The sequence below is a fragment of the Phoxinus phoxinus genome, assembly GCF_949152265.1.
Source record: "Phoxinus phoxinus genome assembly, chromosome: 18".
NCBI classification, from domain to species: Eukaryota; Metazoa; Chordata; class Actinopteri; order Cypriniformes; family Leuciscidae; genus Phoxinus; species Phoxinus phoxinus.
In genome coordinates, this window is record NC_136893.1 from 22,456,479 (window position 1) to 22,481,053 (window position 24,575).

The following is a 24,575-nucleotide window of genomic DNA, read 5'->3' on the forward strand; positions in this document are numbered from 1 at the left end:
ACAACATAAATTGTCATAAATTTGTCATAAACATGACAAAGCAGATTAATTATCAAACTTAAGAAACCACTTAGCTTTATGGGTTAACGTTACATTAAACTGTCAGGTGGTTGGTTTTGACATTGGCTGTCATGAGGCCATTATAACATTTCAATTTGTATGACAATTTATGTTGTCTTGGTAATGTCGTCATGACAAAGACACTGACAGGTTATGATGTGTTGGTTTATGTCAAGTTTTCATAACAAAGACATATCAAACAATGTCATATTTTCATTAAAAATTTCATAATTGAGTCAATGACACTTAATAACAGTTGTCATAAACATGCATAAAACCTTTTTCATATTCACGACATGTGTCATGATTTTGAAGGTGTCATGTCAGTCTTATGCACACCCCTTCAAGTAAAGTTACCAGACAGGAATACAGGTTTGAAACAACTTCGGGGTGAGTAAATGATGACAGAGTTTTCATTTTGAAGTGAACTCTTCCTTTATTGAACCTTATTGTAAACCTTGACCTGTAGTTGAATTCATACATGTATAGTCAGTGTGAATGATCAAAATAGCTATTCTGGGGAGACTGTAGTCCTGTAGACTCGTGTGTTTTCCACAGGGAGATCTTGATCTCAAACTGCATCTCCTGCTGTCCACCTCCATCAGACTCTCGGCTGGTTTTGCTGAAACCGTGTGACCATGTAGGAGCCGATGTGATTGGAGAAACACCGGAGAACTTTCCGTTACACTTAAGAATCCCCTTCCTATTTCTCCCGGTATCAGTCCCATATCTTTCCACATCTTCTCTAGTGTCTGGCTTACTGTTCCCAGCGGCCCCAGTCCTGTCTGAGTGCTCGGAGAGAGATGCGTATTCAACCTGATGGTAGAGCTTCTTCAGGATGCCCTTCTTTGGCAGGTTCATGTGCTGGTGGTGGGACGACGCTTCAAGAGGTGACGGCAGAAAAGAGCCGCTGAATGTCCTTTCCTTATGTTTCGTTCTCGGGAGGGTAGAAGCGTGTGGTTTACTCTCTGTAACTCCTGAGAATGAAGCATCTGGGATGTTGGGACAGTTTCGGTTTAGCCACCAATGGTTGGCGATGTCTTCCACAGTGGCTCTGTCCTCGACTTTTACGGTGAGCATCCATCCAATCAATGAACATGCCTCTGTAAGAAGAATGGAAAGAGTCACGGTTAATTCTCGTTCATGATGGAGAGCAGATTTATGGAAGCGTGTGAATCTCACCCGATGGGATATCAGGGGTCTTGTATCGTCCCTGGCGGATCTGCTCTCTAAGGATGCCGTAACTTGTGCCATCAAAAGGCATGTAGCCGTAAACCAGAGCATATAACAGCACACCAAGAGACCAACAGTCCACCTGAAGAGCACGTGCAGAATCGGTTATGACGTGTTTGCTGTACAAGCAGTGGGATTTTAAGTATTAAACGCCCTTGTGAATAAGAAGCACGTTGGAGATTATTATTTTCTAAATAAAGTGGTAAATTATGTTTTTTTAAGCAAACAAAGCACCTGCATCACTTCATAAATTTGAGGTTAAACCACTGGAGACATGGATTACTTTCATGATACTTTCACATTACTGTCTTTGCTGGGGCTTGAAATGGTAGTTGCATAGACTGTCAATGGAGGGACAGAAATCTCTCATATCTTAAATATCTTTCTTTGTTTTCTGAAGATGAACGAAAGTCTTACGGGTTTGGGACGACATGAGGGTGAGTAAATGATGACAGAATTTTCACTTTTAAAAAGCACACTAATTTAAAGTATATTTGAAATCATTATGTTTTAATAATCTTTTGTTGCGTTTTAAAGAAGTACTTGTTTTGATGTGTTGACTAACAAACTGAAGCACGTGTAGTACTTAATAAGATTATAATGATTATAATTTAACTGTAGTGTGTTATTTGATATTACATTTAAAGTACATATATTCAAATGCAACTTTGTCATTACAAATCTGCAATTACGAATATATTTAAATACATAACATAATACATTTCTATAGAAATTACATTCAGATAAATGTACCATAAATGCTTGTCAGTACATTAAGCAGCACACTTTAAACCATGTTTTAAAGACAATAGAAGTAATTATGAAATTACATATTAATATATACTTAAGTAGGTCCAAAAAGCATTCTTAATTTTAAATATTTACGTTTAATATAAATTTCTATAATACATTTTCATTTCACTGCAATTAACAGTATTCTCTTAAAGTACATGTGACCCTGGACCACAAAACCAGTCACATGGGTCAATTTTTTAAAATTGAGATTTATGCATCACATGAACGTTGAATAAATAAGCTTTTCATTGATGTATGGTTTGTTATGATAGGACAATATTTGGGCGAGATACAACTATTTGAAAATCTGGAATCTGAGGGTGCAAAAAATCGCAACATTGAGAAAATTGTGCATTTATGTTCGCGATTGTGCTGCATTCACTCACAAAAATAAATGTTTTATATTTTTACGGTAGGAAATTTACAAAATATCTTCATGGAACATGATCTTTACTTAATATCCTAATGATTTTTGGCATAAAAGAAAAATCTATAATTTTGACCCATACAATGGCTATTGCCCGGTTTTGAGACTGGTTTTGTGATCCAGGGTCACATATTATTTCTGTAATAAGTACTCTTTATAAAGTACGCTAGTATACTTCTTTTCACAAGGGTGGGCAAACTGTTGAGACTGATGGACACCTCAGGGCCGTGGTATGGAAGTCCGTTGACAATCTCTGGTGAAGCATACAGAGGACTCCCGCAGAAAGTGTCCAGACGCCGGCCTCTCGTGTAGCGGTTGGACAAGCCAAAGTCAGCTAGCTACAAACAAACAGAGCAATTAGAGACAAATCAACTCTGTGTTAAAATGGGTGACTTACATCGATTGATCTATTTCTGATTCACACAGGGTGGATACAAATAGCAGACGTCCATATGAAAGGTGTTTGATTTTGAAGCAGAATTATAATGATAAATGCAGCTGCAGACATGAATCATATTACACTGACCATCAAACACTTATGAATATGAAGGTTTATGCAGAATTTCTTGCAATTAGACATAAATTGAGCTTACATATGAAATGAAACATCTGTGACTCTCGAAAGCAGACTATATAACGAATAATGAATAAAAGAAAAGAAAATCCAGTTAACATATGGAGACAAAGGATGCCTGTCTGTTACCAACTATGAATCATGGTGAGGTTTAAGAATTTTGCAAGAGTCATCTGATCTGATCCAATGATTGCTATACGGTTTGTAATGACCAAGGAATGAAGCTGTTCTATTGTGCAAAATAATGCAAACATTGTTCCCTTATAATGTTCCTTCATATTCCAGGATGATGATGCTCCAATAAACAGTGCTAAAGTAATTGAAGCGTGATTTCGTAAACACCAGGATGAAGACAAATGCATTCCATGGCCACCAGATCTGCACATCCTTAAACCTTCATGGGGATGTTTGGGGTTCGAGTCGATTAATACTTCATCATCCCTCAGAAATAACATTCCCAACTCTTTTTTTTTTGACAGATTCCAGGAAAATTAAGATGATTAAGCATAATTCTACCTGATGGGTTTTTATTTTATATAGTGTTTCTGTTATTTTGTCCATCGTAGCCTACTTATGATTAAAAAAATTCTAAGTGCATTAAGTGTAAATTGCTTTTCTCAAAGGATTCATCAGTTTCTGTAATGTGATGAAAAATGAAAATGCATGAAACATAATGTCAGTTCTTCATTAATCAGTTTGGGCTTGAATTGTTTACCTTCACATTTAAGTCCTTGTCCAGAAGTACATTCTCGAGTTTGAGGTCACGATGAACCACACCATTCTGAGGGATAACAAGAGATAATAAAAATGTTTAAAAAATCCTATTTACAATTTTTTTGTTTACAGAGTGTAGTCCTAATATTGAAAAATCTTTGATTTCAAGGCTGATTTTAATATACAGACAGCGTTGAGATAAAAAATCGTACTAAATAGAAATTTACATACTGTATATAAATATATAATTTGTATACAGTACTAATTTTTTTTAACTGCTGAGGCAAAGTCTGTTTGCAGTATTTTTAGTGATATTCAGTTTCGTTATCATTTGATAAATGTATAATTTGATACATTTATTAGCATTTGTAGGTGAAATACATTCTGAGCAGCTGATTGGTTCTCCTGAAGCCGGCTGCATGGCCAATCAATTTTTTTGTTCACTCTACGTAACTTTTTTATTTCCGTCCCAAACTGGCTCAACTCAGTGCGGCGCTGCATGGGAATCTTCCTCGCCCCTCTCCGTCCCCCGCACCACCTGCCTAAACCTGCTAGGGGTGTTCTCCCTACTTTCCTTGCAGCAGCTCATAGTGCCTGTATTTGTGTGCATGTTTTAGCATTAGCTTAGTGCAGCGTAGCAGACTAAGCCTATACATTTCATTCATATCAATAAAATGTTGTTTAAATCTCCACTAGAGAATTGTCATGATTGAAATGCCTATTCAAGAACATATGTAGAATGAATGGCATGAGAATTTAAGAACAGAAGTGTGTTTACTTTATGGCAGTAGTGCACAGCAGAGGTGATCTGTCCGAAGAAGTGTCTGGCCTCGTCCTCTGACAGTCTCTGTTTCTCCTGAATGTACTCGTAAAGCTCTCCTCCACTCGCGTACTCCATCACCATCACAATCCTCTCCCCGCTCTCAAACACTGAAAACATATCCACACACATGTCATGAATCATTTGTTGGGTTAATGGGAGTTTCTTAATCTCTATGATACAGCATTTGGCATTAGGATATGTGACAAACAAATTCGTAGTGTGAGACTGTTGTGTTTTACCCTCGTATAGACGGATGATATTTGGGTGCGTAAGAGAGGCGGTGATTTCAATTTCTCTCTGGATGTGAGCCCTATCCAGATCATCCCTTAATCTCTCCTTTCTAATGGATTTAATAGCCACCTGAAGCACACAAACAGACACATTGTAATCAAACACATCATTGAACAAAGCATGAATGTCTGTAAGAATATGGGTCAATCATGTGATGCTCATTTATTAAGTTATTCAAAAATACATGGAAAAAGCAATTATTATTGACTTGAATACATTTCTTCTTAGCGTGCCTCTTGAGGCCAGGGAGTAAGGTTTACATACACAGCTCTTACTGGCCTACGTCCGTTACACTCATCCCCCTAAACCTCACTCCCATCCGGGTCACGGCACCAGATATAACAGTCCTACCTGACCCGTTCTGGGGAGCATTTCCCAAAAGCATCGTTAACCAACTATGGTCGCAAGTTCCGCCGTTATCAGCATAATTCAACGAGTCTGTGTTTCCCGAAACCATCGTTCCAACGAACATTCACAAACAGCATCGCAAAGTTGTGTGGTCTGAACGACAGCTCTCGACTCGTGGTTAGTAGCAGTTTATTGTTTGCATTACATGTGGACTCAATAAATCCTTATCTTGAGCCAAATAAGCAAGCTGACATTTAGTACAAACTGTATCTTTTATTTAGAATACATGTTATGTCTGTAATGTATAGCACATCTAGCATTAATTCGATGTCAAACAAATTCATTAAAATAAGTTATTACTCCAATACCTGCGTGAGGTCATTAAGCAACGTGGCCCATTTGCGAAAATTTGGTTTCGGGAAACAGTCGTGACTAGCTAGTTGATTTCTTCAATGATGCACTGTACTATGATAGTTAAGCAGCGAGTTGTTCGGGAAACGCACCCCTGAGCGGGATTCGAACCGGGTCTCCATTGTGGAATACCACAAGTAATATAAACTTTAATACATCTCTTCTTAGCACGCCTCCTAAGGCCAGGGGAGTGAGGTTTACATTCATAGCTCTTACTGGCCTACATCTGTTACACTCACCCCCCTAAACCTCAATACCATCCGGGTCACGGCACCAAAAGTAATAGGTCCTACTCGACCCGCTCTGAGCGGGTCTCTAGCGTGGAATATCGAAATTTTATCACTGAAAAAACTCTAATGGAGGTGGCCGAAACCTGCTGTCTGTATTATGGCACTGGTAGTGGCATCTGGGAATCTGCCAAGCACCTCTGACCCCAATCAGGAGATGTGGAGAGACGCCTCGCTCCCCTGTCACACATGCACACAGCACCCGGCTCCCTCTGAATGCTGTTAGTGTTTGTCTGCAGGAATCCCAGCTATGCTAAGGCTCCTGGATCCCGGAATACTTCACCTCTGAGTCCAGATGAGTGACAGAGTGAGAGAGAGGCTCAGCTGCTGCTCTAATCTGATTGGACAGTTTTTCCCATTAAAGCGCTCATACGTTTTCAGGCTGTGAAAGAGTGCAGACAGCAGGCTAGGGGAAATATCTCCTTTGTTTTTGTTAAATGACAGACTGAGTGATAAGTATTTAATTAAGTGTGCTAACATCAGGTCTAACTACAGTAGACACGCACACACACACACACACACGCACACACGCACCTATTGGATGACCCCAAAAGTAAGACCCCAAGAGTAATTAACTGAGGTGAATTGCTAAGTAAAGTTGTGTTGAATGGCAGACAGGCCAACTGACATCAGAGGACAAACTGGATATTACTCTTTAAAATAGAAAAAGTCATTATAAATTTTTTATTAAATAAATCAATACAATTTAGCTATTATTAGGAACTATAATAAGAAAAGAAAACATTAACGCCATATTTTTTGGGAATACTTAATTTCAAGTTAAATCAATTATTTATTTTATTTATTTAATAGGCCTACTTGTGAATTTACTTCAGTTAACTTTAAAATGTAATACTTTAGTGTTTTTGTCAGAACTTCTGCCGATACATTTCCATAACTCTTAATTTTCACTGCATAATACTTTTTTGTCAAATCATTATAATTTTATAGAAAGGCATCATTTACACTTTATATATGATCTCAGCAACAGGCTCAAGTATGCCTTCATCATGCCAACTCTGAAACCCGAACTGATATCATTTAGCATTATTATTGATATGATTAAATTGCTATTATTATAATGATTCACTTTTAAATGAAAAACAATCAATAATGTGGATGAAAATCAGTGAAGAGGTCTCCTCTCCATTTATTGAGACACTTGAGACACTTGTTTTGACACATCATATTGACATTTTCTCAAATAAAGACCCCAGTGAACTTATTTACAAAGTCACAAAACCAGATCGGATGCTTCACAAAAGCAAAACAATTTGCCATTTTGTATGGCTGGATTTCAATCTCATCAAACAAAGTATATGTAAAATCGTGAACCAAGCCCAACTTCTTTCTTAAAAACTGAATTTGTTAAAGCAACTATTTTACCCTATATCATAATAATGAAAGTCATCATTTTTAGTTTTCAAGGTTTAGCTAACAAAGCACAATCAAAATCCCTAAACCTCCTTAAGTAATCCATGGGGTTACTCTGGTTGGTTATCATTGCATTACATTATATGAATATTTCTATAATTCCTCAGGATTTTATGTCCATGATTTTTACAGTTATGAAAACCGATTTTTTTTAAATCCCTGATATTTCCATTTTATTATGCACTGTAAATTTCAAATAATCTAAAAAAAAAAAAAAAATTTACCACCTTGAATTGCATTGCTGATTAAGTAGATTAAAGAGGAAATGATAGATAGATATATAGATAGATAGATAGATAGATAGATAGATAGATAGATAGATAGATAGATAGATAGATAGATAGATAGATAGATAGATAGATAGATAGATAGATAGATAGATAGATCATTCAAATGTTTCATATCAGCATGTAGTGACGTGAATTCAAAACTACAAGAAAAGCAATGTCGCTCACCGTTTTTCCACACTGTCTCGCCACCGCGCGCTTGACTTTGCCGTACGTGCCCGTGCCCAGCGTCTCCAGCACTTCATACCGGCGCTTGAGCCTGTGTGTGTGATGGTGTTTCTTCACTCCGCATGAAGTCTGGCGCTGCGCTCGCTCCTCCGGTGTGTGTGTGGAGGCCGCGTCAGTGACCCGCTGCCGCTCCATGGCAACCGCGCGCGGAGGCTCTGCTCACCTGGGAAGTGAGTCGTGTTTTGAACGGACTTAAAAATATTTTTTCTGACATATACGGGATAACATAATAGGAAAGGACACTAGCATGTCCTATTAATAGGAAAGGACACTAGCATGTTCATATTATGTTGAACGTCTCAAACATCGTCTGCCAATATTTATGCGGTGGGATGGTGAGAAGTGGGAGGGGTGTGGAGTCCTGCTGTCAATCATCAGGTGACGCGCATCAATGCCAGCCAGCCTCTGATGGATGGGACTGCTGACCTCAATCCAACCTTACAGAAAACCCTGCAAAATCAGTGTGACTGCAACTCAATGGCTTTTACATCCATGGTTTGCTGTTCAGAGAGGACGTTATTTTTTTAAAGACAAAATTCCATCAAAAAAAGTAGCAAAAATGTCTCAGAAAACTGTTTGTTGTGAGAAAAGGTCTATAGCATAATGATATATACAGATACCAATTTCTTAGAGATATATAATGTAAATCTGACATAGGCTATTGTATTTACTGTGTCTAAAGTCTCCACTTTCAGTGCATTTCTGTTACGAGCAGTTTGAAATTGAAGCTATTAGGGAAAAACTATATGAAGGCCTAAATGTCAAAGATCATTTAGTGACTGACATTATGATCATTTACAATTTACAAATAGAACTGAACATAATATTTATATATTAGTTGCTGAGCTTTTATTGGTATTGTTGTGATTAGAAATGAGACCAAACTGAGATGTATCATGGCTGAGTTCAACTTTTGAAGGTAACTTATAGGGTTACGTAAGTAACCTGGTTCCCAGAGAAGGCACAATGGGGACGCATCCTGCGGAACATGGTGTCTAAAGCACGTGTGAATTCAATCAATCTTATTGGCTGACGGCAGGCTGATGACGTCACATGGAGTGCCCAGGCGTATAAAAAGTGCTTGCCTTACACGTCATCAGATTTGAATTGTCTGAAGGAAGACGCGCAAGCAAACCCTAAGCATGGGAACGTGACCCAGCATCAATATGCTTCTCAGGGAACCTGAGAAGCATAACCCTAAGACATAACCCTAAGACATTCATAACCCTAAGACATTCCCTTTCAAGCGAACTCAACGCTGCGTCAGGAGTTGACTTTATGGGAATGTAATACCCACTATGCCATGCTGACCAATGCCTGTCTGTGCACTGTGAAAGCCACCAGTAGCAACCACAACCTTGTCAAACTTAAGCACTGGCCCTCAATGGGCCTCGGCCCGGAGAAACCAAAATGCATTAGCAACCAATTCGGCCGCATCCTGTGACACCAAGCTCAGTGTTATAGGCGCTAGGAAAACCCTGAAGCCGTTACCCTATGCTCAGCCGTTTATGAAACGGAGACTCTTGCATTAGACCAGTCCGAGCCACAGCTACAGGACAGCCCAGAGCCCCTATGAGCAGAGCTAAGAGGAAGACTATATAGCCTCAGCCAAGTCCATAGCACTACATCTAGCAGCCAAACCATGCCATAGATGAAACACAAAGTCACTCGCACCAACTGGACACCGGGACTGACATTTTCTGACACATTTTCTGAGGGAGGTTCTCCAGTTTTGTTTTTGTCGGAGTGTCCGAAGCGCTACGATCTGTAAAGGGCCCTCTTTTGGGAAGGGGGCTCATGCTCATTTGCATTTAAAAATGTTTTGCTTCCACCCAAATAAGGGCATTTACGGCATGTTATAATAAATTATCTGATGGGTATTTTGAGCTGAAACCTCACAGGAACATCGGGGACACCTGAGACTTATATTACTGTACATCTTGTAAAAAGAGGCATTATAGGTCCCCTGATAGATCTGATAGATTGGGGAGGGTGACAGATGAGAGAGTGGACCACTTCGTGTGGCTTATAGGCAATTGGCTCTTTTATTTAGAAGGCGGGACATATTCCGCCATATTGTGCGTTGCACTTTCTCCCATTCACAGTATTAAGTCGTTGCTACATATAAATTGTCTGATTCCTTTGTCAGTTCTTCTAACTCATCTTGCTCACTTGGGGAAGTCATCTGGGCAAGTAAAACAACTAAAAGTAAACTGACAGATGATGACAAAAAATATAACAATTGGACAGTGAGCAAAACCTGGTCAGGCTTTTGTTATAGCTGAAGGGGCATCTTTAGTGCTCACTGACAAATAAGGTGTTGCCTTTTATTTATTTTTTATACAAGGACTGAAGCTGTCATTATTTTGAACCTCATTCCTGGTCAAGCACAGCGTCCATATAACTCTATTAAAAACACTCGTTTAGTCTGTGTGTTTGTGAGTTAGTGAAGTGTCACAAGTTCATTAACAGATGTGTAAAATATTTGGCACACTCATGTTTACGGTTGTGGGTGTGGGGTGGTGTGGGGTGGTGTGGTGTGGGGTGCGGTGGATCTTTGAAGACTGATAATGGCCCTGCACACTGAAATCCCCCCTATAGGAATCCTGTGGCTGCTCCTATAGATGATTCCTTCATCTGTCTGTCATCTCTCTATGGAAACCTATAAATGGACTCATTATTCTCAGTGAAAAGAAGAATCGTCACAGATATATTCTCAGGGAGAGAAAAAAACATTTCAATTTATACTTTACCCACTGGGAGGGGTTTGAGTTGCCGAAACCCCCAAACCTAGGTAAAAAGGAACATACAATGAACATGAATAGGACAGGCATGCGTTTCTCTGAACATGCTGGAGCAAAGTTCTGCGTGGAGAGGATCATCCTGGATGAACTTAAACTAGAGGAAGTAGCTCACCGGCAGACTGAAATCCACGAGCCCTCCGTAAAGCAGAAGATCTGTGACTCTATAAGGTAAGATTTAAAGACACAAAGTGTTGTTATGCAATGAAAATTATGCAGCCTTTATTTGGGCATCATTTGAATCGGTTATGATTCATATCTATTCCTAATTTTGATTCCAATAAGGTAAAAACAAAAAAACTTGGATATTATTCACATTTATTCTTGTTGCAAAAATGTCTGAATACCAAAAATCAACAGGCTAAAGAATACTTACACAAGGAACTTCTGCCTATGGTTTAAAAAACAACTAGCCTAACTAATATAAAATTCAAGCATTATTAAAGACAAGTAAACACTCAGTAATAAAAAATATAAATGTTTTTGCAATTGCACACATAGAAGCAACTGAACAAAGATATGATTGAAATAAACAGTGTTATAAGATTTTCAGGCATTCAGGTATACAGAAACTGTAATCTAATGTAAAATAACACTGCACTTAATAAATAAAATACAAATTACAAATATAGAAAGTTATTCAGTCAAAAACAGCGAGGGCATTTTCTCTTTGTCTTTTGTTGTTTGATGTTATTGTGGACGGCAGCAGGAATATTAGGCTCCTGTCACTTTAGAAGCTGCACGGATCCAATATACTGTTACACATGCGTTATCTTTGACAACTATTTATGTTCACTTAATATATAGTAACCAACTGTGTTTTTACGAGGACGTTTGACATTTTTGTGTGTATTTGTCCGTTAAAGATGTCTGTCTGTCTGTCTTTAATGAAATCGTTAATGCGTTGGATATTGTTGCTGTTAGTTAATAATGCCAAAGAAGATTTAGAGTTAAACTGTTTTCCATGAACACATTCGATAAAACTCTTATTCTTTCACTGTCTGCAAGGCACTCTGTAGGACAGTGGAAGATTTGGATTGTAACATGGATACCAGTTTTGTCCTGGATCCCTCGGTATTCCGTTCAGGAGAATGGACTTGGTGACTTGGTTTCAGGTGTCAGTGTGGGAATCATGCATCTGCCTCAGGGTCAGTGTACAAGTTCAAGTCACATTTTAAGAGCAAAAAACATTTTTTTTTAAATTCCTGGAATAACTTGAGAATATTTTCCCACTTTTCTTTGCAAAAACACTCGTCTGGTAAATTGCAATGACTTTTTATATCCACTATAAGCTTGTCAGTGTGTTGATTGATACTCAGGCATGGCATACGCTCTTTTGGCTTCTGTCCCACCTGTGTTTGGTCTCTACACCTCCTTCTATCCTGTACTGGTGTACTTCATCTTTGGCACCTCTAAACACGTCTCCATAGGTGAGGGGAAGAGAAAGAATGTAGCTAATGTGAAATGTGATTTTGCATTTGATACAAAATATATTTAAAACATCTAATACTTTTACCAGCATTATCACGCATAATTGTCATACATACTGGACATAGCCTACAATAATAATTTCTGGTGCTTTCAATGCCTTTTAGGAACCTTTGCGGTCATTAGCATAATGATCGGGAGCGTCTCAGAGCGATTGGCTCCTGAGGATCACTTTCTGACCAATGGGACAAATGGATCAGTCGTCATGGATACGGAGGCGCGAGACGTGCAACGGGTGAAAGTAGCCGCAGCAACGACGTTACTATGCGGAATCTTTCAAGTGAGTTTTGCAAATTAAACAAGAATAAACATGAAAATACAAAAGAACGAGAGAGTGAGCAAAGTAACCATACAATGAATAAATGTGTGGGGGAAAATGCATGAAGGAATGTGAAAAACAATCAAATAAATAAATAAGAAAATAAAAGACTGAACAAACAAACAAACCTAACCAGTTAATGTAGAAAAATAAAACAACACATTTTGAAACCAATGCAGTTCCTCTATGTAAGTTCAATTATTTTAAAGTGTTTTTGGTAATTTCGTGTTGTCTTTTTCTCTAGGTTTTATTGGGTCTGGTTCGGTTCGGGTTTGTAGTGACGTATCTCTCCGAGCCGTTAGTGCGGGGCTACACGACCGGCGCGGCCACTCACGTCATCATCTCTCAACTCAAGTACATGCTAGGAGTTTCACCCAGACGATTCACCGGACCCCTGCAGCTGCTTTATGTGAGTATTTCAGTATATCTTGAATCTAACAACGTTAGTTTTGTGGTTACCACCATCCATCCATCCATCCATCCATCTTCTTCCGCTTATCCGGGGCCGGCGGGTCGCAGGGGCAGCAGTCTAAGGTTACCTTACCACTATGTGAAATCATCAATTAGCAATAACCATCGTGTGGTTACACGTAATTTATATGTCCGTAAAAACACCAATTTTATTTCTGTATAGTTCTCAAAATCACTACCGGTGCGTCTCACAGGTGCCGCTCATCAGTAATCACGCCACCGGCCTCGCGCCGTTCTCCCGCGGCCGTCAGTCTCGTCCTGCTCGCCACAGTAAACATGATGAATGGCGACTGTAGAACGCAGAAGCCGAATCCCGGACATTTTGGGCGGTCTCGAAATCCCGGGCAGACTCGTCACGGAGACTCACTAGTAGCCTAGCCTAGTCATTTAACTGCGTTCTTACCGGTAGGCGTGGCTTGGGAGTGGCCTTGTAGGGCAGCGAAGCAAGTGTATTCTGGGAGTTGTTGTCTTTCATCCACATAAGCCACAAATACATGTTCTGGCTTTTCTCAGTCTAGAAGGCTCCAAATTTCTATTACATAATAAATGAGCCATTTTAAATACACATTCATCTTTCCAGAGGTGAAGTATCCCTTTAAGTGTTGGTCAAATGTATTTACGCAAATCAGAAGAGAAGCATATCAAAAGTATTGCGAGCATTGCATTGTGAAAGACAATTACCTAATATGAAAGGTATTTCTTTGATGACACACTGATTAGGTGTGGTGAAAAAGTGAATGTGTAATTTTGTGCGTTGTACTTTGAACATGTGATTACATGTTTGAAAAAACAGACTTTTTGATGATCTGCTTTGAGTTTTGTACTAACAGCTGTGAGATTTTACCACATACTTGCGATAATAGTACCAAAGCGAATAAATAAAAAAATAAAAAATAGCATGTGTTAATAATATTCACTTATTTAAATCAAATAAATGTAATAGATTAATGAAAGTTTTTCATTTACATTATGTAAATGAACATTTTGTAACTTTATGTAACATTGAGGCCCTGAGACTTCCACAGAAGACATATGTAAAAAAAAAAAAAAACATTGTATATATATATACTGTATATTTAGACCACTTGTAATTATTGATTACCATCAGAATGTGAAGAGTTTCAAACAGTATTTAAAAAAAAAATGTTTATGAAAAACATTGCGTACCCAGCCTTTATGATGATGTAAATACTTTCTGCGAGAATATGCAATATAGTTGTATCCCGTTCACTGATCTGTGTCAAAGATATAGAGATCAGAGTTGTGTGACGCTTCCTCAGGGTTTATACTGGTATTGGTTATCAATACTCAAAACCCAAAAAGTGCATTCACATAAATTGGCGTGAGGATTTTAACATTAATAATGAATTAATCTTTTCCCAAACTCACCATTTTATTTCACAGCGCCTCCACCATCACTCGAGGCACTGCACTAATTTGCACTCAGATAAACCCCATCATAGACCTCAGTGTTTTACACAATGGTGCACAAGTAGAATAATGAATAGCTCCCTCTGTAAATTAAAATTTCAGACACATTTTAAAAATACACATTTATTTTAAGGTGACGTAGTTACATTGTACTTAAATAAGTAGTGAGTAATATTAATTAGCTACATGTACTTCGGGTTTAGCTTAGGTTTAGTTACTTAAGTTGTACTGTTATTACTATAGTAAGTACATTAATTTCTCTCTCTCTCTTTAGACTCTGGTGGAGCTGGGCAGTTTATTACCACAGACTCATATTCCCGCTCTGGTGATCAGTCTGGTGGCTCTCACAGCTCTGGTCATTGTGAAAGAGATCAACTCCTGCTACCGTCACAAATTACTCCTCCCTGTCCCCATAGAGCTCATGCTGGTGAGTACATGGTGTGCCGGGATTTTTCTGTAAACTCCAGCAGTGTTCAAAACGTCAGATGCTCAGTGAACAACTTTGGGTGTATCTTTCCAGATTATTGCAGGGACTCTTGTTTCTCATTATACTGATCTGAAAGCTGTTAATGGTGTCGATGTGGTGGGGGAAATTCCCAGCGGGTAAGTGTGTGCTTCACATCACATACAGTACATAGGGATAGATTTTGAGTGGGTGCTGAAAATTTAACTTTTTCTTTTGAAACACCAATCCTCATGCAGAAGGTTAGAAAGTTTTCTTGGTGACTCACTTCTTAGTCTTAATCTCTGTTGACTGACTTTGTTAACCCCATCAAAAAATCCCTAATCCCAAACCTCATGAAATTCCACCCTTACACACCCTCACGTGTGAGATTTACTGCAACTTCCTGTAAGTGTGAGTATCAAATATGATCCATCAGGGTTTTGAGGAACGTTTATTTGTTAATCTCTCGGTCATTATTGCATTGCATTGCATTATATTTTTTGCCCCCACTATAAAAACTACAGAACTTTGGTCATAAAACTAAGCATTTAAATATCATCTCAAGACATTATGCGAGATATAGAGTGATAAATTATATTTATATGCATTTTTATACCGGTAAGTATCTGCTATACTGTTATAAAGATCTAATTGATTTTCATTACAAGCTTATCAGAATTTCATCTCACTTTTTTGGCCATATATCAGTAACTGCATTAAATTGCATATTTTTGCTCAGTTTTGGCCTCTGAAAAAAAAATATGTTTTTATCCTCGTTGAGAATTAGCTTTATATGAGCTATAAAAGCCTGATGTATCAAATATGATACTCAACCAAAAAACACATGCAACTATTTTAATATATTGTCTAATATACAGTCTAAACTGTTCCAATTTTTTTATTTATATATAGATTTTTCAGACTATTATTATATTATTTTACACGTCAGGCTTTACAGGGTTAGGCATATAAAAGACACACACAAAGATTGTGTGTTTGGAAGAAATGGCCTTTGCCCCATGCACCTACAAGCCGAAGCTGTGTTAGTGATCTGTAACCTCTGACCTCTCCGCAGGCTGGTGCCACCCAGAGTCCCAGAGGTGGGTTTCTTCTCCGCAGTGGTAGGAGACGCGTTTGCCGTGGCCGTGGTGGGATACGCCATCAACATTTCTCTGGGCAAGACTTTTGCTCTCAAATATGGATATAAAGTAGACAGCAATCAGGTACAACATATCTCACCCAAAACCGACCCATGTGGCACGTATGCCTTCAGTACACTTGTTCACATAGATAAATTATGCTCTGAAAATGTATGAGCGTTGTGCAGAGGTGAGAGTCTCCCATTGTCCCTCTGCAGGAGTTGTTGGCGTTGGGGTTCAGTAACGTCATTGGTGGCTTCTTCCAGTGCTACTCCGTCACTTCCTCACTCTCTCGCAGTCTTGTCCAGGAGAGCACAGGGGGGAAAACACAGGTGATATTCCACTCAAAAGAAGAAAAAGTGACAGTAAAGACATTTAAAATGTTAGAAAAAAAACTTATTTTTCAAATAAATGCAGGTCTTTTGAGCTGAAAAAAAAGTATCATGGTTTCCACAAAAGCATGATTGTTTTCAAAATTGTTAATAATAATAATGAGCATCAAATCATATTAAAATTATTTCTGAAGGATCATGTGACACTGAAGACTGGAGTAATGATGCTGAAAAATTCAGCTTTGATCAATGGAATAAATTACATTTTTAAATATATTACAATGTAAACTGCTCTTTTAAATTGTAATAATATTTTTTAATAACTGTAATAACTGTTTTTACTGTATTTTTGATCAAATAAATGCAGCCTTGTTGAGCATATGAGACTTCTTTCAAAAATATTTCACAATCAAACCGACCCCAAACTTTTGCACATGCTGTATAAATATATAAAACATACGCTGTCTGTCATGCTCTACTACAGATATACTTTTGTGTCATAGGTGGCTGGAGTGATATCTGCTGTTATTGTGCTCGTTACAGTTTTAAAGCTCGGGTTCACTTTTTGAGGAGCTGCCCACAGTAAGTCATGCACTCAAATTAACACTAGACAAAATATAAAGATACAATCAATATAGAGAGGAGCATTTGTGATGTAGATTTACCTTATGTTATTAAAATACTTGTAATTAATAAAATTCTGTAATTCAGGACCTGTCTCCAAACATTGGCATTCATTGGTGGCTCTTGTGTCCAGTGTTGTTTTTAACTATAATTAAAAAATTTTTTTTTATTTTTTTATGTTTTGGTAATTGAAACAAAGCTTACATAAAATAGAAATATTAGATTAATAACTCAAAATTGAAAAACTGCCTTGGCAACTATAACTGAAATTATGTGAAGTCCTAAAACAACACACACACATAAAATACATAAGCACATAACAAAATTACAAAAACAAAATGGAAAATATAAAAATGAATGCTAATAATATATAATATATATAATACTATAATATTATATTATATAAATAATACTAAAGAGGGGGTATATCTTAAAATTTTAATTGGTTGCATCCACTTGCATCAACTGACCAATGACATTTATTGATTGAATTAAAGTGAATAAATCAAATAAGAAAGACTGCCAGGTTGCAGGGAACTGCACTTAAACATTTGTATGCTATCTGAATATTTTGCAGTAAACTTCAAATGTATTATAGTCCATACTTATAATCAGTATGTTTTAGTCAGCCTATATCATTTACAAATTTTGTTCCTTCAACTATTTATTTAACAAATCCCATATAAAATGGTTTGTCAAAATGAAAGTTTGTAAGTGTGATTGATCCTAGAGCTTTTTGCTAAATTATTAGAATAAATGCCAATTAATAAATACTCTGGAGCCAATGAAAGCTGTGTTTAGAAATAATTAATTTATTATTTTATTTATATATTTAACTACAAGTTTACATCATTTTAAATACGCCTATTTATTGATTGATTTAGGCTACTGTTTTCAGATTAGTACATTAATAATGTATTCCTTCAGTTTGAAGCGGCATTTGTAATCCTCCATTTGGACATCAGAGCAATTTGTAAGTTGCTGTTTGTGTGTGTGTCATCAGGCTGTGCTTTCCACCATCGTGTTTGTGAATCTGAAGGGAATGTTCATGCAGTGTCAGGATATTCCTGCTCTATGGAAGAGCAACAGAGTAGATCTGGTGAGATATGATGATTATTAAAGACTAATAATTATATCTGTCTCCTGTGTATGATACTGTGTCCCGACCCTCTCTAGGCCTTTTCACACTGCGCTTAACGCCGGGTTAAACACTGCTTTTAACCGCGGTACCAAATGTACATAGTGTGTGTGAAACGATGAGGTGTTAGATTGTTACGACTAGATGCTTAGCAATGGACGACCGATTAGGCTACATGCCTCATATTCAAATTGGACAGTCACCAAAACACAGCGTGGTGTATAAACACTAGGCTATGTTTCAATGTTTTGAGGGTAAAAATGTCAAGTGGTGACAGAAAATGTGACAATTGGAGTGAAGAAGAGTCCATTTCATTCTTACCTTTATAGTCGAAAAGTCAGTTTAGTATAAACTTGATAGTAGGTTATGGCAATATATAATATGAGGATGTGCAATGCTAGATCCTTTATGTAAACAGGTTGCATGCCGCATTCGTCCAATCAGTGACACTGACTCCACAAATATGCAAATCAGGACATTAACCTATGGTTTAAGAGTGTACACTGAAATGTCTGCTTATGAATACCCAGGATTAATTGTTGACCACGGGTAAATTATGAGCAGTGTGAAATGTGAAGCAGGGTTAGCTAGTGTGTAAAGCCCTTCTCTGTGTGTTCCTCTAGCTGGTGTGGCTGGTGACGTTTCTCTGTGCGGTTCTGCTGAATCTGGATCTGGGTCTGGCAGCGTCCGTCGTATTCACACTGCTCACAGTGATCTTCAGGACTCAGCGGTGAGCCTGTGTGAAAGTGTATTTGTGTGTCTGTAAAGATAAAGGCTAAGTGTTTCATAACCCTCCTAATGTCTTTCTGTCTAGTCCGAGGTACTCTTTACTTGGCAGGGTGCGTGACACAGAACTGTACTTGGAAACAGAGTCATATAAGGAGGTGAGACTTCCTTGCAGGCAAACTGCTCATACTATTTATGTAACTTCTATCATCTATATTTGTGTTTCTGGTCAGGCTAAAGCAATCCCAGGTATCACTATCTTCCGTTCCTCTGCAATGCTCTTCTATGCAAATGCTGAACTCTATCAAGAGGCCCTGTTGGAGAAGGTATGAATTACACACATGACTAAAGACATGAACCGCCAACAGCTTTCAGCTCGTCTTTCTTTCTTTCTAGAGTGGAATAAATGTTCCAGAGCTGAAAAAGAGGAAAGAGGAGAGAGCAAAAAAGAGACAACAGAAGGGAAAAGATAAACAGGTGAGAGAGGAATGCTGTAAAGAGGAAAACTGGAAACTCTTCTGGAAGGACGAGAACATGAGAGTTTCTGTCCAAATACCACAGCTTACAGACAATCACATACACACATTCATCATTATTACACTAACCATATAGCCTGGCTAACGTCAGACCTCGTCTCATTGAGATGTGGTCTGGGAATCACATGTTCATTTTGTCGTATTTGAGGCTTGGTTTACGAACGCCCAGAGCCGTTTATTGGGCGCTACGAATGTCTATCAAATGCGCCTGTAGCTCATAGCCAATTGTTTCAATTATACCATTATGTAGAGCGACAGAAATTCGATTTGAAGAAGACGATGGGTCATAGATTTATGTGTACACAATGGCGTTCAGTGACTATTGCCGTTTGTGCAAGACAAACATGAGGGTAGAAGGTATATATGGACACTCTACAGACTTTTTATCGAAAAAAACACAGAGTTTATCCGAGAGGTTAGCGTTATTAGAGGTGACAGTCGCACAGGAGTCAGGGCAATCAAGAAGATCCTGCCAGCGTTGCTCCTCCAGAATTACCAGGCTGGAAAGGTAATCGAAAGGTAACTTAAGGTAATCCATAGATATAAACAAACTGCTTCGTCTTGCTGCTCCCTCCCCGTTCTGTGATTGGTCCCCTCGCTGAGGCGAAAATCTGGTCCATGGAATCGAGGCTGTCTAGCAGCGTGCCGTGAATAAAATCGCATGGGGAAACCCAGGCTACTAACCCTACCCCTGAAAGAAAGTTTGTGTAAATATGAAAATGAAAAAAAAAAAAAATTTGTGAATCATTTTCCAACAACCCCTTATAAATTAGGTATAGCTTAAGTTCATTTTATTAAGTATACTTAAAGAAGTAGTTCACCCAAAAATTAAAATTATCCCACAATTTATTCACCCTTTAAGCCATCCTAGGTGAATATATGAGTTTCTTATTTTAAGCGAACACAATCGGAGTTATAATAAATAATATCCTGGCTCTTCCCAGCTTTGTAATGGCATTGAATAGAGCCTGAGATTTTGACGCTCCAAAAAGCACATCCATCCATCAAATAAGTAATCCATACGACTCTAGTTGGTTAATAAATGCCTTCTGAAGCGAAGCGATGGATTTTTGTAAGAAAAATATCCATATTTAAAACTTTGTGAACAGGGCTTGACATTAACTTTTTTTGCTCACCAGGCCAGCCACTGTGGCGAGTGGTTTTCTAAAGTTACTCGACACTCAGCATTTTCACTGGCCACAATTTTGACATTGATACCATAGGGAAAACTGCCATATAGATATTTTTGTATATTATCTCATAATTTGGCAGCAGGTGTATTAGGCATCTGTCACTTTAAGACCTGACACACTGTTATACTGTTACACATGCGCTTTCTTTTCTTTTAAAACATAACTATGTTTACGTGAATACTCGCCAAAACCGGCATTTTGACCGACAACACTTTTGACAAAAATGTATATATTATATGTAAAATTTAACCCGCCAAGATAGCTAGTAGGAGTGACTGAGTAATCACTGGCTTTAGGCAAAGCCTGTGTGCGTTAACAAGAGAGTCGAGTTCTGGCGGAAGGGTGACATTTGACCTGACGTATGAATCCTTCAACGTTTTTCTTTCAAACATCTTGTTTTAGACTAATCGTCACCGGCGTTTTGTTTTGCTCTATTGCCTGTGCTTCCGCATTCATCAATTCTCACCTAAGCTTACACTACGTAATTAACACATACATACAGAGACGTTTTTAAAGTTTTAGTTATTTAAGATGTGAGCTTGTGTAACAGTTTATTAAGCGGTTATGTTTCTTGTTTATAGACTGGAGTTCTGAGAGAGTTAGCGAACAGATTGCTGGTCTCCATGAAGAATGCGAGTGAATCTGTGCACTGCCAAAGAACGGACCATGAACACATCATCAATGACAACGGCATAGCAACAGTAAGCCACGGTAATATGAACCACGGCTTCCAGCCAGAGCAGAAGGAGGAGGAGGAGGAACGGGACAACACGGAGACACACTCCTCCAGCTGCGACAATGTGGAGGATCACACACACTCCATCATCCTGGACTTCACTCCTGTCAGCTTCATCGACACGGTCACCCTGAAAACACTGAAAAACGTAGGTCAAAACAAGTCACTTTTATTTATAGGCCTATATATATCTACAACAGAACAGATTGTTTCAAAAGCAGCGACACATTGATAAACACGACAAAAACAGTGTTAATGTTGTAAAATTATTTTTTCAGCTGTAAAGCAGCTCTACAGAAGATAATAGTAAGAGAGATAGAAAGAGAAATGAATGGAAGCTTGTTTCCACTATGGAATAATAAAATAAAATAAATCGAGTTTTTCTCGCAATTCTGACTTATTTTCTCAGAAAGAATTGATAGAACAATTGTGTAATACAACTTTTTTTTCTGAATGTACAACTCATGCTCCCTCCTGTCTACCAGAGTATGTTGACCCTTATTAGCTTATTATGTTGACCCTTATTATCATTCTACCGTACACATTTCTACCGTAGTTCTCCTCTCGGAGAAAACCTCAGACTCTATTGATGATTTCAGACCGTGGACTATTCAAAACCAGAGATCAGGTGTTTTCAATCTCATCTGAAATGAGAAGTGTTTTCGGAGTAACGTATTACAAGTAACATGCATAATGTAATCATTACTTTTTTATGTAACGAGTAAAGTAACACATTGCAAGTAACATACGTTTCGTAATCATTACTTTTTGATGGAACTGCTAATTACATTCTGATAACTCAAATGCATTTATTTACAGACAAAAAAGTCACTGCAGATGAAGTATTTTCAAGAACAACAGTCACACTAATAGTATGAACTGTACCTGAAATATAGTTAGTGATGCATGATGTCCAATTTAGTGGACAGATGATTGATCAGAATTTCCTCCCAATCTAAAATCAATACTTAAAAAAAGATTGTGAGATATCATCTTGCCTTTCTGAGGGGAAAAAAGTCCCCTTTTTAAAAGTTTTTCGCAATTACCTTTTTTATTCCATGGCAGAAACAAGTTTCCATAGTAATGACATCACATTGAGAGAGAAAAAAATCATGTTGGAAAGATAGCCATTGTAATCTTTCTTCTAGATATTTCAAGACTTTGCTGAAGTAGATGTCACTGTTTACATCGCTGGATGTCAAGGTGGGTAAAATCGGACACAGAAATCGAAATAAAGAGCATTATTAGAATATGCTTAACATATTCAACAACTGCACTTTTTTTGCGGCGGCTGCAGTGTGTGTAGTGCAGCAGTTGGAGCGAGGAGGATTCTTCTCAGAGTCCGTCTCAAAAGGGCGACTTTTCCCATCTATCCATGATGCTGTGCTGCACTGCCTGTGTCTGAGAGAGTTTGCTCTGGTGAGACTGTGATCACACTGAGCGCTTCATTAATCTGTCTCCTGTCACATTCATGTGAACTGTTGCTCTGTCACAGGAAATGCCCTGCGTTACGAGGTTCTGACCAGCAGATATCACCACATCCTCCTTTGACTGATGTGCCTAGGTGAAGACCCCGTGTTACCATGACGACCGGCATCAGGATGATATAAGTCAACATGCCACAATGAAAACATCTAGTCATTTTGAGATGTGTGCAGGGCTGTTAACTCTCACGCAACTGACACTGTTCTCACGCCACACAAAACATCGTGGAGCAGAGAGGACACTGACAACACGCCGACAGGCACGACAGATCAGGTTACTTTTGATATGAAACAAAGTCTTAGCTTTCAAATTCTGTCAATTTTGTTATGAAATTCTAACAATAAATACCGTTTTGGCGCTCTTTAATGTGAGCGCCTCAGTTCAAGCGGCAGTTGAACCGATCATCTCTTCCTCTTTGCTACTAGTTACAGCACCAAATAAACATGAATGAACATCAGAAGGTATGTTGAAAGATACAGAACAACTTACTGAAGGGTATCATGTCTCATGCTCAATCAGTGTTTGCGGAAAGAGGTCAGTAAAACAGCTTGTAAACTATGTACATGTAACGTTACATTTACCTCAGGAAATTCAAAGACCAAAGCTTGTTAGTTAGCAAGAAAAATGTACTCTAAAGAAGAGCATTTTGCTAAATATATGCACTATATATGCATATTACATATTCATTATTATATATTACTCTTGTATCATTAAAAATATTTTAACATTATTATAAACAAAACTTATAATTGTATATTAATTGTATACAAATCAGTTGCTAAATTTAAACTTTAATATTATTGTAATGTAACAGCTGACAGGGTTCCCTGTATAGTTTAACTTTACAGCATTAGTTGAGTTTTTTTCTTCCAAATAAAAAATATTTCCATTACCCTTAAAAATTGCACACATTAAAATTACGCCTAATGGAAACACTTCATTTTCGCAAAAACTCACATATCGCAAAAAAGCTTTTACACTCGCATGAGGTTTTTCAGCAATTCGCAAAGTTTTTTTTGCATTTACAACAGGTCACCTGACGAACGTAAAAGTCACATGATCATTATTTAAAGATGACGCGGTATGTTTGGACAGAAGACGAGACAGAGTTCTTTATTAAACTCATAAAAGACAAAAGTATCACAGGAATACTGGATTCTAAACAGCAAAGAAATGTCACATTTTAAAGTAGGCTTTTAAAGTTTCCTTGCCATTAATGTTGGAAAACATGCCTACGTCTCCTTCCATTAAAACTAATAGGCTTGTTCGACTTGAACCGGCGCTGCACAGACCGATCTGTGAAAAAAGCTATTTTTTCAAAACGCAGTGTAGCTGCACAGCAGACACATATAAGCGCGAGCGTGGTCATTGGCTGTGCTGCGGCAACTGCACAAACCTATGGCGAGGCGGCTTAGACGCAGGAACCAATCAGGGCACTTGCGCCCTGACACGTCAAAGCCCGCCAGAATGGGCGTGGTCCATGACTATAAAGGGACCAGACCTCGCCTAGGAAATCCAGGTTAAATCGACTGAAGCGATCCCAGATCACAGCACAGTAGCACGGCGGGTTACGCAATACTCGTTCCCTCATATCAGGGAACGTGAGGTTACGTTAGTAACCGAGTAGTTCCCTTTCGAGAGGTCTCTCGTATTGCTTAAGGCTAGCTTACGCTATGGGAACCCCCTTCAAAACGCTGTGCGTGCTAACTTTGCTCCTACTATAGCCCAAGGCAGCTGCCTGAGACTCAAGAAGAGTATAAAGTATGAGTCCTAATATAATCCGGTCGTAACGGGCTTCA

At 38.3% G+C, this 24,575-nt stretch overlaps 2 protein-coding genes across 2 annotated transcripts; one reads left to right on the top strand and one right to left on the bottom strand.

Moving 5' to 3' along the window:
• Positions 1-480: 480 nt before the first annotated feature.
• Positions 481-8,227, bottom strand: LOC306986042 (NUAK family SNF1-like kinase 1). Its single transcript, XM_079588887.1, has 7 exons — positions 7,853-8,227; positions 4,866-4,986; positions 4,582-4,733; positions 3,805-3,870; positions 2,734-2,853; positions 1,243-1,375; positions 481-1,163 (listed from the first exon to the last, which is right to left on the bottom strand). The coding sequence occupies exons 1-7, from the start codon at positions 8,045-8,047 to the stop codon at positions 550-552; spliced, it is 1,401 nt and encodes a 466-aa protein (XP_079445013.1). The 5' UTR covers positions 8,048-8,227; the 3' UTR covers positions 481-549.
• Positions 8,228-10,744: 2,517 nt separating this feature from the next.
• Positions 10,745-23,043, top strand: slc26a6l2 (solute carrier family 26 member 6, like 2; the record flags this gene model as incomplete). Its single annotated transcript, XM_079588859.1, is given in 20 exon segments — positions 10,745-10,884; positions 11,722-11,861; positions 12,033-12,143; positions 12,309-12,481; positions 12,765-12,929; positions 14,697-14,849; positions 14,943-15,025; positions 15,943-16,090; positions 16,225-16,338; positions 16,842-16,892; positions 16,894-16,920; positions 17,966-18,061; positions 18,724-18,830; positions 18,915-18,984; positions 19,060-19,152; positions 19,223-19,303; positions 21,137-21,439; positions 22,440-22,494; positions 22,589-22,710; positions 22,787-23,043. Coding segments are annotated over 20 exon segments (2,259 nt in total). The 3' UTR covers positions 22,814-23,043.
• Between the last annotated feature and the right edge of the window lie 1,532 nt (positions 23,044-24,575).